This window comes from Pelodiscus sinensis, chromosome 3, assembly GCF_049634645.1.
Source record: "Pelodiscus sinensis isolate JC-2024 chromosome 3, ASM4963464v1, whole genome shotgun sequence".
Classification (NCBI taxonomy): Eukaryota; Metazoa; Chordata; order Testudines; family Trionychidae; genus Pelodiscus; species Pelodiscus sinensis.
In genome coordinates, this window is record NC_134713.1 from 139,067,542 (window position 1) to 139,082,750 (window position 15,209).

The 15,209-nt window shown below is 47.7% G+C and overlaps 1 protein-coding gene across 2 annotated transcripts in view; it reads right to left on the bottom strand.

Moving 5' to 3' along the window:
- ZNF318 (zinc finger protein 318) overlaps positions 1-15,209 on the bottom strand; it is a 49,821-nt gene that overhangs the window by 22,436 nt on the left and 12,176 nt on the right. For both annotated transcript variants that reach the window (XM_025188785.2, XM_075924987.1), the window contains one exon: positions 12,078-12,229. In XM_025188785.2, coding sequence (XP_025044570.2) covers positions 12,078-12,127 — 50 coding nt within the window. In that variant the 5' untranslated portion in view covers positions 12,128-12,229. The remainder of the gene's footprint in view (positions 1-12,077; positions 12,230-15,209) is intronic.

Sequence of the window (15,209 nt, forward strand, 5' to 3'; positions counted from 1 at the left end):
CCCCAGGAAAGGGGCTGCTCCAGCCCAGTGATGCCCACAGGAGCAGCCCCTGTCTGTGGTGGGCCTGACCATGCCACCCACCACAGGTTATACACTGCCTCCCCAGGACTAGGGCCAGCAGGGCTGTCTCCCAGGGAGCTGGCTTCAGAGCCTGTAGCGAAGCCTCCCCAGGAGACAGCCCTGCTCCCAGGAAAGGTGGCTTCACTGGGGGTTTTGCAGCATAAAACTTACTCAAGATTTATATTTCAGAGCCTCCAGCGCATGTGACCACTGTGATTTTTAGAGGTTACACAATTACATTTTTACATCCCTACTTCATACATCTCTGATCAGATGCTTTACATAAAGACATTAAATATCAGCGAAGGATACAGTCTGAAAAAGTTCATTAGCGCTATCTTTGAATCAGAGTTAAGGTGGAAATAGTAATTACTATGGATCTATTGCAACCTAAGTAAAGCACACCCAACCAGATGTTTTTCTAGCTTTGGCTTCTGGCCACATACAAAAAAACCCCCAAAATATTTATACCAAAGTAACTGAAAATAACTTGCACATATATAAAGACTATACTTTCAACACTATAGGGCACAGCTGACTAACTTATTTTTCACTTTCAGGAAACACCTTTCAATACCACCCCTTCCTATTCCTCGTTATGCATGAAAATATCATGAGGAGTGACTGGTACACTCTACCAAATACTTTCAGCTGATTTTTTTTTCTGCAATGAATTGTCATACTCTCATTCGCCAAGAGGTAATCAACAATCTTTATGAACTCTGATTACAGCAGCTAACTTACAGGGAGCATTTAATGATATTCAGAATAGGCTCCAAAAATACACTCTGGACCACAAAGAAACATGGATTTAGAAGACAGTCACACTGGAAAGCAAAGGAGAAACACTCCTGTGTATAGCACAACGAGGCATGTGAAATGATCATTTATCCTACCGTTAACTGTGGCTCTTCAAAATATGCTGTCCATGTATATTCCATTGTGGCTGTTTCTGCACTGCACTCACTTGGCCAGCAGTTTTCATTGGGACTGCACCTGTGCCCTGAGTGTCCGCAAGCCTCCCACTCGGAGTGCATAAAGAGTGAGACAATGCCAACTATACCTCTGTTCCTTCACCAGAGAATCCATGGGTTACAAGACACTGCAGTAGCGAGGAAGAAGATGGATCATGGAATATTTGTAGACAATGCACCTCAAAATAGCCACAGCTACTGTAAGGTCATAACAGTTCTTTGCCTTTGACACAGTACCTCACCAAAGATTCTTAAGCAAAGCAAGCAGTGATGGGATAAAACGGGGAAGGCCTTCTTTTGAACTGGTAACTGGTTAAGACATAAGAAACAAAGGGCAGCACCCATGCTGGTCAACATATATTTAAATTATTTGGAAAAAAGAGGTTCACGATTAAATGGCAAAGTTTGCCAATGATAAAAATTATTCAAGACAGTTAAATTCAAAGCTAAATATCAAGAGTTATAAAGAAATCTCAAAAAACAATGACTCAACTAGCGATGTGAATGATTAGTCGACAGGCTAGTCAACTAGTTATCCCCCCCCACACACATACACTGCCTCTATCAGAAAGTGGTAGCAAGGGGGGGAAAGAGGGTTAGAGCTGACATGGGGTTCTCCATGGCATTTCAAAGCGGCAGCCCAGGGTCAGCACCTATTCGATTGGTTAATTACTCAATATTTAACATCTCCAGACTCAACAACCAAAGTTACAGATGAAATTCAATGTTGACAAATGCACACTGGAAAACAATCTCAACTATATATACAAAGTGATGGAGTCTAAATTACAAGTTACCATTCCTGAAAGAGATCTTGGAGGCATCACGGACAGTTCTCCAAGAATATCTGCTCAATATGCAATGGTAGTCAAAAAAGCTTACAGAATGCTAGGAACCATTAGGAACGGGATAGATCAGACAGAAAATACCATAATGCCACAATATAAATCTATGGTACACCCACACTATGAGTATTATATGAAATTCTGGTCATACCATCTCAAAAAAATGCATTACAATTGGAAAAGATCCAGAGAATGGCAGCTATGACTAGGTATAGAATAGCTTCATTATAAGAAACGATTAAAAAATTGAATTGTTCAGCTTTAAAAAAAACAAATGTGGGGGATATGATACTGGTCTATAGAATAAATAAATCGTAAATTGTGAGACAAAATAGAGCAAGGAAGTATTATTTTCCCCTTCACATACTACAAAAAACTAAGGTCACCCAACAAAATGAATAGGCCACAATTTGAAAAAACAAACAAACAAACAAACAAACAAGAAACAAACAAACAAACTTCTTTACAAAATACACAATCAACTTGTGGAACTCATTACCCAGGGGATGTTGTGAAGGCCAGAAGTATACACTCACTCACATTAATTATATATATAGAAAAACCCTTTTTCTGCGGGACGACAGAGTGACATCATGCGTCACTCCGTGTCCTGCAACTCTCCAGGGAGCTGCAGGAGCCACAAGCCACATGGCCTCTCACCTCCCCCATGCCCGGGGTGGGGAGGGGGGTGAAGTGGGAGCCACACAGTCTCTGGCTGGGCCTAGCCTGGCCCAAACCCCTGGTGGCCAGGGGGAAAGCCAGGCCTAGCATGGCTTGGGCCCAGCCCTTCCCAGGAGTGGCCAGGGGGGAAAGCCAGGCCCAGCGGGGCTTGGGCAGGGTGTGGCTTTGGCTGAGCCCCTGCCGACATCCAGGGGGAAAAAGCCAGACCTGACACAGCTTGGGCCCGATCACTCCTAGCGGCTGGGGGAAAGCCAGTCCCAGAGTGGCTTGCACCCAGCCCCTCCCAACAACCGCGGGGGCGGAGGGGCCGGGCCTGGCATGGCTTGGGCTTGGCCCCTCCCAGCAGCTGGCGGGGGCGGCCTCAGACCCTCCCGATGTTGGAAGGGGAAGAGGGGGAAGAGGGTAGGAGGTGGGGTCCCCTGGACCTTCCCTGGACAAGAGGGGGCACAGCCGCCTAGTTGGTTTCAAAAAAGATTTAGGTAAGTTCATGAAGGCTATTAGCCAAGATGGCCAGGGATGCAACCCTGTGCTTCTTGGGCACCAGAAACTGGAATTGTAGAACAGGGGATGGAACACTTGACAACTGCCCTGTTCTGTTAATTCTCTCTGAAGCATCTGGCACCAACCACTGCCAGAAGACAGGACACTGGCTACATTGGGGTGGGGAAACTTGTTTTGGGTTGGAGGCAGCTGACCCACAGAAAAATCCATCAGAGGCAGTACACAAGTGAGAAGCAAAAAAACAAACCAACCATCACTGGCGTTGCCCCCAACACTCCCCACACATTGCCCTTGCATGCCAAAGCTTAGGGGAGGCCCAAGCTAGTAGACTGCATGTGCTCCAGCCCCACTGGGGGGCTGGCAGGGGTTGGAATGCATTCCGGGCTCCTCAACGCTGTAGGGCAGTGGTCCCCAACCTTTTGAGGTTGTCGGGCGCCAGGGGGCGTGGCCATTTGCCCGCCGGGCGCCAGGGGGCAGGGCTGGCGCTCCCCCCCCGCCGAGTGCCGCGCGCCCGGGGCCGGCGCTCCCCCCCCCCCCCCCGCGTGCCCGGGTCCGGCGCTCCCCCCCCGCCGCGTGCCCGGGGCCGGCGCTCCCCCCCCCGCCCCCTCCTGCCGAGTGCCGCGTGCCCGGCGCTCCCCCCGCCAAGCGCACTCCCCCGCAAGCGCCCATGCGCCATGTGCCCGGGGCCAGGCCAGCCCCGAGCACCTGGCGGGCGCATTGAAATGCCCCCGAGGGCGCCATGGCGCCCGTGGGCACTGTGTTGGGGACTACAGCTGTAGGGGGAGCCCTGAGCCTCGGGGGCCAGATCCAAGCATTGCTCTGACCCAGTAAGGCCAATCTTATGTTTGAGTGCTTGTCCATATATATTCCATTGTTGATTCACAAGCAGCAACCTAAATTGCAGTAGGTGGGTGCTAGAAGCATATCTCAACTATGATTATAAGACAGCCATACCAAAATAGAGATCAGAGCTTGATGTTTCTAGCACAGAGTAACGGTGAGCTCCCCTCCTGGGTAGTGGGTCCCAACTGTCCTGACTTCTCATTCTCCCCGCTGCCCACTCCCCATAGGAGTCAGGCAGCCTTGTTAATTTCACAACTCCATGTCTGTTCATGGAGTGTCCCACAAACCGCTAATGTATAAAGCTTACCCTTCCTTTTGCTGGAATGTGGCTTTCAAAGAAAAGAGGGAGATGTATTATATGTTTGACATGGAAGTTATGGACTGTTTGGCATGAATTTTAGGTGAGGTCTCAAAATTACTGTCTTTATGGAAAAAAAACAAACGTACCTAAGTTCTGCCACAAAAGCTTGTGTTTACACTTCTGGCAGATGTTACTACATTCTGAACCTCTCTAAACTGGGACTCTCTGGTCCCACAACATCCGGCATGTTCCCAGAAAAGAGAGGTCCAGTGGAGGGCCAGCAACAGGAGCCCTATGGGGGCTCGGAGCCCAGTCAGACTGGCTGCAGGAGGGCCATCGGCCAGCAGCCCTGCTTAGAAGGCCGGCTGGGCTGGCAGCAGGACAGCTGGAGTACCAACAGGCTCCAGTGGAGTGGCAACTGGGAGCCCCGACGGTGCCAGTAGGGCAGCAGAGCTAACAGCAGAGGAAGAGCCAGCAGCCCTGCTGTGGCCATGAGTCCAACTGGGCTGGTGTTGGGGGAGGGATGCTGGCCAGGAGGTTGGGCAAAATCCCTCATTTGAAACCAGTCAGGTCCCGAGAATGCCCAACCAGGTACATCCATCCTGTACTACCAAAAAAAGCTGTTTTGATCGATAGATGAAACAAGGAACATGTCGACAGAAGGCTCAAAGGTGGACCCAAATTAGAACAATCTGGAGACCCCAAGAAGGGGGGAAGCTTTCAAACTAAAAGATATATTTTCATAAGTTTTGTCAGGAATCTTGCTACTGTAGGATGTAATATCCTACAGGGACTGCAGAATATCCCTGAATTAGATGGTGAAAAATAGAGATGTCTACCAAGTGCCTCTTCCAAGAACTCAGTCCAGAGTCCTTTAAGCATGGAAAGCATTTTAGTATTGCAGGTGGCAGGTGATAAATGGAGTCAATTGATGCTGCGGAGTGCAGACAGTGAATCTTTTCCATTTGGCTGTATAGTGGAGCATCAGAGTCCTTTCTATTATGGATAAGGATGTTTTGTATTTAAGGGATACAGGTCCTTTTCACTAATGTTAAGCGGGCACCATCCAGGCTATGAGATGCCAGGAAGGTGGATATGCATGAAGAATCTAACCTCATCTTTGGGACATTACATGTGGCTCTGCTGGACTGGAGGTTGAATGGAGAGTTATTATAACCAATGTGCATGTCCTGCCTGAGTTTCTCAGTGTTCATGGGATCAATGAAATATCAGGGTAACCATGAATTATGCCCGGCGGCCAAAGAATCAGGAATGCATCAGACTCTGATTCTGCCCATCTCTGGAGCAAATCTTGTGGCAGTTTTTGTTTTCATTAGTGCCAAACCAGGTCTATGGATGACCCCACTTTATAAATAAATCTTGGATAATGATATCCTTTACTGACAACCACTGGTCAGTAATGGTGGTCCACCATCATATTTTACAACCCTTTTAAGTGTATAGCTATCAGGGTAATATCATGATGGATATAGTGTTCCAGAAGCACAACAGATTCTTGACAGACTCTTGCTCCCCCAATCTGAATTGTCAACATTTCCTTATTTGGGAAGAAAACCGTGCACAACTGATAAGTGTCCTCACCTTGGATTTAAATACAGCCTCTTGAGGTCTTGTCTCTGAACGTTGTCTCCTACTTAGAGTGAAGATATTTATTACCAGAGCCTTTGATGGCAATGGTAGAGGGAACAGTACTCCCTTGCAAACTTGTAGAGCAGGGGTGGGGAACCTCAGGCACGGGGGCTGGATGCAGCCCCTGGCTTGCCTGGATACAGCCCCTGGCTTGCCTGGATACAGCACCCAAGGCTTAGGGCTCTCCCCCAGCAGTGGGGAGCTTGCTTGATCGTGCTGGTGCTCCAATCCCCTGCCAACCCTGGGAGGAGGAGGAGCACACAAAAATCTACTAGTCTGGACACTCCTAGGCTCTTCTGTGTGAGGGGAATGTGAGGAGTGTCTTTCCCTTTCCTGGTCAGCGGCCATGTCAGTGAGTGAGGGTGGGGTTTTTTATTTTTTATTTTTATTTTTTTGCTTCTCACTTGGGTGCAGACCCTGACTGATTTTTCTGTGGGTCAGCAGCTCCCCGACCCAAGAAAGGTTCCCCACTCATGTGGTAGAGTACCCTTCCATCAGTTTAATGGAGATAAGGCGTCTTGAGGGGCCTGCACTATCATATTCAGATTAGGGATGTTAATTTTAGTTTAATCAACTAATTGACTAGTCAATGGATTTTCCGGGCCAGGAGCTAACCCCACTGCAGCTCTACCTTTTAAATGTATTAAAAGCCTGTTGGCTCCTAATACATTAAAAAGGCTAACGCACAGCAGGAGGGACCCAGGGCGAGCTGGGACAGCTGATTCCCAGCTCACACTGGGTCAGTCCTGCTGCACTTTAGCCTTTTAAATATATTAAGAGCTGACAGGGTGTTAATACATTTAAAAGGCTAGTGTGCAGTGGGGGACCCCTGCGCGAGTCAGCTCGTGCTGTGTCCTTCCCAGCTGTGCTTGAGCCTCTTAAATGTATTAAGAGCCTACCAGCTCTTACTACATTTAAGCAGCTCAAGAACAGTAGGGGGACCCACCACAAGCCAGGGATCATCTGTCCAGTCTTGCACTGGGTCCCCACCGCTGCCCTTCTGATTTTTAAATGTATTAAGAGCCGGCAGGCTCTCAATACATTTAAAAAGCAGAGGTGCAGCATCTGGGACTGATTCCCAGCTCACTTCTAGTCCTCGCTACCCCCCTGCCTCCCCTGCTCCCGTGGAGTCAGTGCTGGGGGAAACCGGCTTTTAAGATGCCACCCTCCCCCACCCCCGCACCGGTTCCTGTTCCACCTCCTTGCTGGCTCTGATACAGGCAGCAAGGGAGGGAAGTAACTCGTCGAGGGACTAGTTGACTATCCAATAAGCTTTTGCTTATCAAACAGTCGACTAGTCGCTTATATCCCTAAATCAGATGCTGTATAATGGACTGATACACATACTTCAACCACTCTTGCATACAACAAAGGTAAAGTTTGGTCAGGTGAGTTATGCACATGCAGAAGGCCATGTGCCCTACAAGTCTGAAACAAATTCTTACAAATATCTTGAGATGAACATAGGCTGTGTGTCAAACCTGCTATGGCTTTAAATCTTTCTTGGGTCAGAAAGGCCACTTGGGAGTCCAAAATCACCTCTATAAATTCCCTCATTTTGGTTGGAACTTATATGAAGCACTCATATCAATTCTGTCCTTTTGGTTTGAATTTATATGAACTACTGGTCATTTACTTTAATCCGAAGGATTCAAAAAGTTGCAGGGTCTGTTGTATGGAATTGGTGACAAATGAATTAAACATTTGGTGAATTCTCCCAGCACTATCAAAAGACAATGGCAGGCCCATGTACTGACAATGGTAACTGCTCACTTGAAACCTCATGTATTTTCTTTTGGCAGGATGAATTGCTTTATGAAAATAAATGTCATGGAGGCCAAGAACTGTATACAGGTTACGTGGATCAAGGATGGAAATTATCAAGGCCAGAGTCACGATCTTGAATTTAAGCTTGAAAATTAGGTGTTCAATTATTTCAGGTCCACAATAGGGCACTAGCTCCTCTTTCCCCCCTTTTTTGAATTAGAAAGGAAGAGAAATAAACCTCTTCCCCACCTCTCTTCTTGAGATACTGCTTCCATTCCTCTGAAATTCAGAAGTGACACCACCTCCTTGAAGAATAGTGAAAAAGAATAAGGAAGGTAGATAGTGAAAAGGGAAGGTCTGGAATTGGACAAAATAGCCCACAACTACAATTTCCAGGATCTAGCTGGAATAGTGTTGCTATGGCCAACACCAGCAGGACACTTCCTGGGATTTGAGCAACTCTTTTCTGAGACAATATGACATTTCTGGCTCCTCAAAGAGAGTCCAGTGAGACAATGCTGTGGGGGCCATGTGCTTCTCTAAGCGCTGTGAGCACACACACCACGGGGGATCTTTGCACACTGCTCCTGCCCCCAGAACAATCTCAATCGCCACTGGCTAGGTGGGTGCAGTGTGCTAAGCTTTCACCCCTCTACCCGAGGGCGCGCAACACTCAGAGAAGCACGTGTCTCCCGCAGTCGGCTGCTTTGAGTGGCGTGTGAGTGCAGAAGGCAGGGAGCATGCCTGAGGCTCCCACTGGGCTGCTAGCCAGATCTGGAAGCTTGGCAGACCTGCAGGCTGTATTTTGCCCACCCTGATCTATACGCATCTGGCCTGCAAGAGAAATCAAAAGCATTACTGCCTCACACAAAAGGTAATTTTTAAAACCTACAGATGTACATTCAGTCATAGTGTTTGGTGTCAGTACTAGGAATGTTAAAAGTGTTACGAATCATGGGTAGTGTGAATGGTTAGCATGAGTGAAATAACAGTAAGTGAGCTGAAAAGAGGCCTTGCTGAGGTCCTGGCAAGAGCCCCACAGGATTATGGACTTGTTTACAACTTTAAGAAAAAGGACTGTGTGAAATAAAAGAACTGTGTATGTGTGCTGAGGCAGTGTTTCCAGCATTTCCAGATAAGAAAAAGCAAGAAGGACAGAACCTTGTTTCTCACTCGTGGTGAGGCAAGCAAAATTGGGTGGTGCAGAAACCGGGTGCTTCTGGATTGGTTGTGGACACACCAGTAAGAAGGAGGTGTCACTAAGGGACATCACCCCACCTGAACTGAGTGCAGCCAGAGGATGGCATCCCACCCGACTGGCCCCTGCCGAGGGAATATATACCACACCATTTTGCCCCATGAGTTGGGAGTCCATTGATTCGGCATATTGGGGTGACATGCACATCGGATTTCTGCCTCAACCAAATTAACCAACGTTACCTGGGGTCTGGCCAGCTCCAGAGGGTAACTGTGTGTGAGTGTGTTAAATTGGATTAAGACTTAGGCTGCTAAATTGGGTTAAGTATTAGATTTAGATTGTTAAGTACTCCATTTAATTATTGCTTTTAATGCCTTTTCATGCTTGTGATGCGTTATAATGTCTTTTAATGATGTTTTAATTGCTTAGTATTAAACATACATATAGTGCTTTTAAAACTGCTCCTGAATTGCGTGCAATAAAACTTGTTAAAGGTATGTTTAAGATACTGTGGAAGACACTTGTTCTGCGAATGCCGAAGTATGTGTGTATTGTGATACAGCTTCATCAACCGGATCATAGCGCCCTCTTGTGACAAAAGCGGGTAACTGAGTAAACATGTAATCAATTAAAATTTCTTCAACAGTTCCATGGTTACACATATCTGCAGGGCAGGGTGGCAGCCAGCTCCCTGGAAGCCAGTGGGTGCTCGCACCTGACTTAAAAAGCAGCTCCCAGCACACCCTGGCTCCCACGTGCAATCCTGCTTCCAGGGAGCTGGCTGCTGCCTATACATTAGAGGCAGAAGCATGGGGCAGCAGCCAGCTCCTCAGGAGCCGTTTTTTTAACCTATTCCCAGTGCATGCCAGCTCCAGGCCTTCCACGTGCAGGAGCCACCTCTATCCTGGGGGCAGCCTGGGTGTTGGCTGTCCCCCCCCATCCCAGGGTGGGTGGGAGGGACTTGAGCCTATCACCCTGCCCTCCCCAGGTGAACGCCCTATCCCATGGCAGTCCATGGGAGAACCCACTCCACCACCTTACCTTCAGGGCGTCCCTTATCCTGCCTTGCATGTGCGGGAGCCAGATCGATCCCAGGGTCAGCCTGTGTGCTGGCTGTCCCACCGCTCCCAGGGTGGGCGGAACTTGAACCCACCATCCTTGCCTCTCCAGGCGAATGCCCTAGTCCCTAGGCAGCAGAGCAAGGTGGCAGCCAGCTCACTGGAAGTAGGGTGGGAGCCTGCGTGTGCAACCGTTTCAGTAACCAATTAGCCCAGTCTTGTTGGTTAACTGTGTAAATGCTTATCCTCTTCCATCCCTAGTCAGTACCAGACAATCACATGTGCAAAAAAAGAAAAAGATTTCCTTTCTTCTTCTGGAGGAACAAACCTACAAAAAATTCTATAACACACACAAGTAACTAATTGCTTAGTAACTAGCTATTTACAAAATAATACATATATCACACAGTAACCAATAATGTTGGTTGTTCTAACTAACTTATTAAGGATGTTGCAAGTTCTAACTGATTCATAGCTGAGGGGAGGACATCTAAGATAAAGCTGGGGTCACTGCACCCCTTATGCCCTCTGGTGGAAGGCAGGACACTCGGTGCAGATGCAGCCCAACAACTGCTGACCAAAAGAATTTGAACCGCAATACATAGGGTGCCTGCATGTCAACAGCGAATAGGTATGAGCAAGCATTCAAATAAGAACATAAGTTTGTTTTATCTCCCTTTCCTTTTTTCAGTCTGGTTTAGCTATCGCTTTTCATACTTTTTTTAGCCCTATGTTCCTCACTACTTTTGTTAATTCAAATGAGTAATAAACTTTTATCAGGGAGCCCAAGCGAAAGCTATTAATTTCTCTGAGGGAGGTAATGTCCCTAACAGCATTTTCAGAGCATTTTCACTTTTACATTAAACACCACTTCTAACTGTGCAGCATGACCGCAAAAAAAAATATATATATATGCCTACTGGAGAAAAGGAAACAGTGGGGAAGCCCCAACAGGCAAATAAAGACAAGTCAACATTGTGGCTGTGCTCACAACTCTCTTTTGTATCATTTCCCCCTACCTCCAGAACATGCGGCTATCCCCTGTGCACGTGCACCAGTTCTGGCCAGAAAACCAATACCTGCAACTGGGATTTACAGATGAAATACTGATTATAGAGAATTGAGGCAGAAGGCTTAAAAATAATAATACTAACGAAACTAACTTGATTTATTGCACCTTCTGGAACTTAAGTATCAGAGAGGTAGCCATGTTAGTCTGAATCTGCAAAAGCGACGAGGAGTCCTGTGGCACCTTATAGACTAACTGAAGTGTAGGAGCATAAGCTTTCGTGGGCAAAGACCCACTTCGTCAGATGCATGTACTGGAAATTTCCACTACATGCATCTGACGAAGTGGGTCTTTGCCCACGAAAGCTTATGCTCCTACACTTCAGTTAGTCTATAAGGTGCCACAGGACTCCTCGTCGCTTCTGGAACTTAAAATCTTAAAGAACCAATTCATTTCTAATGAATGAATTCTGTTCAGTTCTCCTTCATTGTGCCACGACTGTAGGAGTATTTGCATGAAAACAGGATGTTTCAGTGCCTCCTCCGCACCCCATGCTTAACCCTCACTTGAAGTCACAACTGGATGCAGCAATTATGATTATGGAGGACACAGATTCTATATAAAGTGTTTTCCAATTCCGACTACTGTGTTTTTATATCAGAGGATAACAATTTCAGATAGGAAAACAGGATTCAAGCTTCAAGTATTAGTTCTTTATTTTCTATGCCCAGTTTCACCTATTTTTCTGTAATAAACACTTTAAAAATATAAACATCCATCTAAATTTATACCACTCTCCCCACAGCAGTATCTGTCTCACCAAAGAAATCTCTTAAAACTTGTCAACAAGTCCCATCAGTGGGGCTTTTGGAAATCTACCACTTCACTGTATTTTTATCTTGAGTGAGACTCTCTCCTTCTCAATGTCTCAGCAACAAATCATGGCCTCTTGCCAAATTCCAAAAGATTGCTTTTACATCTTGACGCCCACTCCCACTCCACAGAGATCCCAACCACTGCTACAGTTTTACTCTAGCCAGAACTCCCACTTTATTCTGGGGGTGTTATTTAGGTTTTTCTCTGGCTCAAATAAGGCATTCCACAAAAATTACTTGAAGAGCTAAGCCTCACAAGTCTTGGTTTAAACTGCTGTCTCGCTCTTGGGGATCCCAGTCTGCAGAGAACCATACCTGTCCATATCACTCAAATTATCAGTTGGTGAACCCTGTCGATCAGGCATCCTCCTTCGCTCTGGTGTGTCAATGCCATACCGGTCATTACCAACAGTGATTCGCAAACTCTGCTCCAGTGAAGACTCAGAACGGAGGCTTGGAGAACGTCTCTGCAATTGAAGAGAGAATGAATGTGGATAAAGCTCTGTAACATTTCCATATAACCATGCATCATTCTCCTATAAGTTTGTATTAAGAGAAACTTTGTAAGTCCCTTTATATATATAGAACTTGTCCTTTTAGATAACTTTATGTTAAGCCTTCTTATAGAATCCCTTGTATTAAGAGAACCATGTATCCAGTCTTTTCCATAGAAATTTTGTATCAAGCTCTTTATGTTATAGGTCAGGGGTTCCAGTACTTTTTGACACAGGGACCAGTAAATCCATTCATGAGCTTTCGGAGGACCGACGACATTCATTAAGCAAATTACAAATATGCAAATATGGTGATTTTGGTCCTCCCAAAGCCCCCAGAGCAAGCTTTAGGAAAGCTTTTGATACGGCCACCCACAATATTCTTACCAGCAAGTTAAGGGAATATGGATTGGAAAAATAGACTGCAATCCAATGTGCACCACCACATCATGTATTGAAAAGGGGCTCATTTATTTTCAGAAAGCTGACACCATCTTTGGAATTTTTTATCCATCTTCTCATTCCAGATGGTGAATGCACCAGGTTCTCTCCATTCTGACAGATTGTAGTGCCTTTAAACCTCACTGTCAGTAGCGGGGATATTTAAAAGGCACTGCTTTTACATTTTTATTTAGGATCTGCATGAGCCCTGAACTGTCCTGCTCACTGCTGGCTGATTCCCCCCTGCCAGCCCGGCTGTCCCCGCCAGCTGATTCTCTCCTGATCTCTCTTGGCAAGCCCTGCTGCCCCCGCGAGCTGGTTCCCCCTTCCCCGCCACAGTGATCTCCCCTGGCCCAGCCCCACTGCTCCTGCCCCTCCAGCCAGCCCTGCTTCTGCCAGCCGGATCGGTTCTGCCCCCCCACCCCCCATGATCTCCCCTGGCCAGTCCCACTGCCCCCCCCCCCCCACCAGCCCTGCTTCCGCCAGCCAGTTCCCCAACCAGCCCTGTGGTCTCCCCCAGCCAGCCTCACTGCCCCCGCCAGCCGGTTCCCACCCCCGCGATCTCCCCTGGCCAGCCCCACTACTCCTACCCCCCCCCCCCCCAGCCAGCCCTGCTTCTGCCAGCTGGTTCTCCCCGCCCCCCCGCATGCGCGATCTCCCCTGGCCAGCCCCACCGCTCCCGCCCCACGGCCAGCCCTGCCCCACGATCTCCCCCAGCCAGCTTCACTGTCCCCGCCAGCCGGTTCCCACCCCCGTGATCTCCCCTGGCCAGCCCTGCTTCCGCCAGCCGGTTCCCCTCCCTATCTCCAACAGGCACCTCCACTGCCCCAACCCTGCTTCCCTGTGGCCCATATCCAACCCCTCCTCCACAGCCAGCAATAAGAGTTCACCTGGTAACCCTCATTATGCCTCTGCCAGGAGCCTGAAACATACGGCTGCATCCGCCCAGCCCAGCTGAGGGCTTGGGGAACCCAGTGCTGCACGGACAGTCCAGGAGCCCGGAACACCCTGGCAGCCACGCTGAGGCCCAGTATTTTTTCCCCCGCAGCCTGGCAGCGGCCCATAGTTTGGGAAATGCTGTTATAGGTCTTAGGAATAGTTAAGGCACAGAAAAATGTCTTTTGCTAGGAGAAGAATAGATCTTCCCCTTTCACTGATTGTCCTGTTGAAATGAATGAGTTGTGAATGGAGAATGAAAGGTGAGCACCTCCAGCAGCAGTTGCAAGGGTAGAGAGGTGCTGGGAGTCAGATCCAAGACAATACCTGTGAAGTGAGCTCATTGAAAAGAAGATTGGACATACAGAAGGCCTTGGGAGTCAAGCAGCAAGTGCCTGCCCTTGAAAGAACTCTCTTTGAAGCAGCATTAAAAAAGGCAAGGTGATGACTAACTGGCTGCATGAGAGGGATAAATATGAGGCATCTTGAGGGACCCTGGGTTTTCGTCTGGTCAACATTGGAGCATCAATCCAGATCAGCAGAAGCCTGGCTCCACCCCTCCCCCATCTAACTCACCTGGCTAGTGTAGTTGGGGGGAGCAACTACTGGTAACAACAAGAAGGGGGGGAAGAAGAGAAGGGGGAGAGAGAGAGTGTGTGTGTGTGTAATGTATCATATGCATATGATAAAGTAGTGATTGATCTATGTATGTTCAATAAATGTGGCTTGCTGTCTTATTCCCCTGAAAAAGATCCCAGGTGCTTCTTTTAAGCACAATATGAAAGTCCAGGACGGGACAATCCCCTCAATCACAAGACAGGCATCAGTCTGTCCACTTCATATTAGACCTGAGGGCAGGGATCATAAGAATTAAACGAATCATACATCTGCACCATTTATACAAATTGCTATGAGAATTGTGTAAAAAAAAAAGGGACTAAGTGTAGTTTATTCTCACCCTATATGCAGCTAACAATGACTCTGTATTTACACTAGCTCCACAGGAACTTCTCAACTTGAAGATACCTTTGAAGAACTGCCCATTTTGGAGGTAGAACACCACAGAAAAAGAAGAGGAAAGAGAAGCTACTGAAGAAATCTCAAAGTTGCTGCCATGCTTCCTTCTTTGTTGGGGGCAACGAACTGTGTGTACAGTGTATCCTGAAGTGCAAAGGAATTTTTGTGCACCTAAAATAGACACACTGACTAGTCATGTCCTCTTGGCATAATGAGAGCCTCGGTCAATGACAATAACAAAGCCTATTAGCAAAACTGGACAGTGTTCAAAAAGTGGCTCTGCTAATTGATTCAGTAGTAAATGAATGCTCTACAGCAGTAGTTCCCAAACGCTGGTCCACCTCTGGCTGCCAGGCCGCAGTGGCTCTGAGGGCCAGGGTACATTGCTCCCACCTGGTGGGACAGGCGTGACCTGCCCCTCATCTCAGCCAACCAGCGCCAGGCAGGGTTGCTTCCTGGACACAGAGGAGGCTTTGCTGCACAGCAGGAGGGCAGTGCACAGCCTAGCACGGCAGCCTTAGAGCAGCCATGACCTGGGCAGCAGCATACAGCTGGGAGG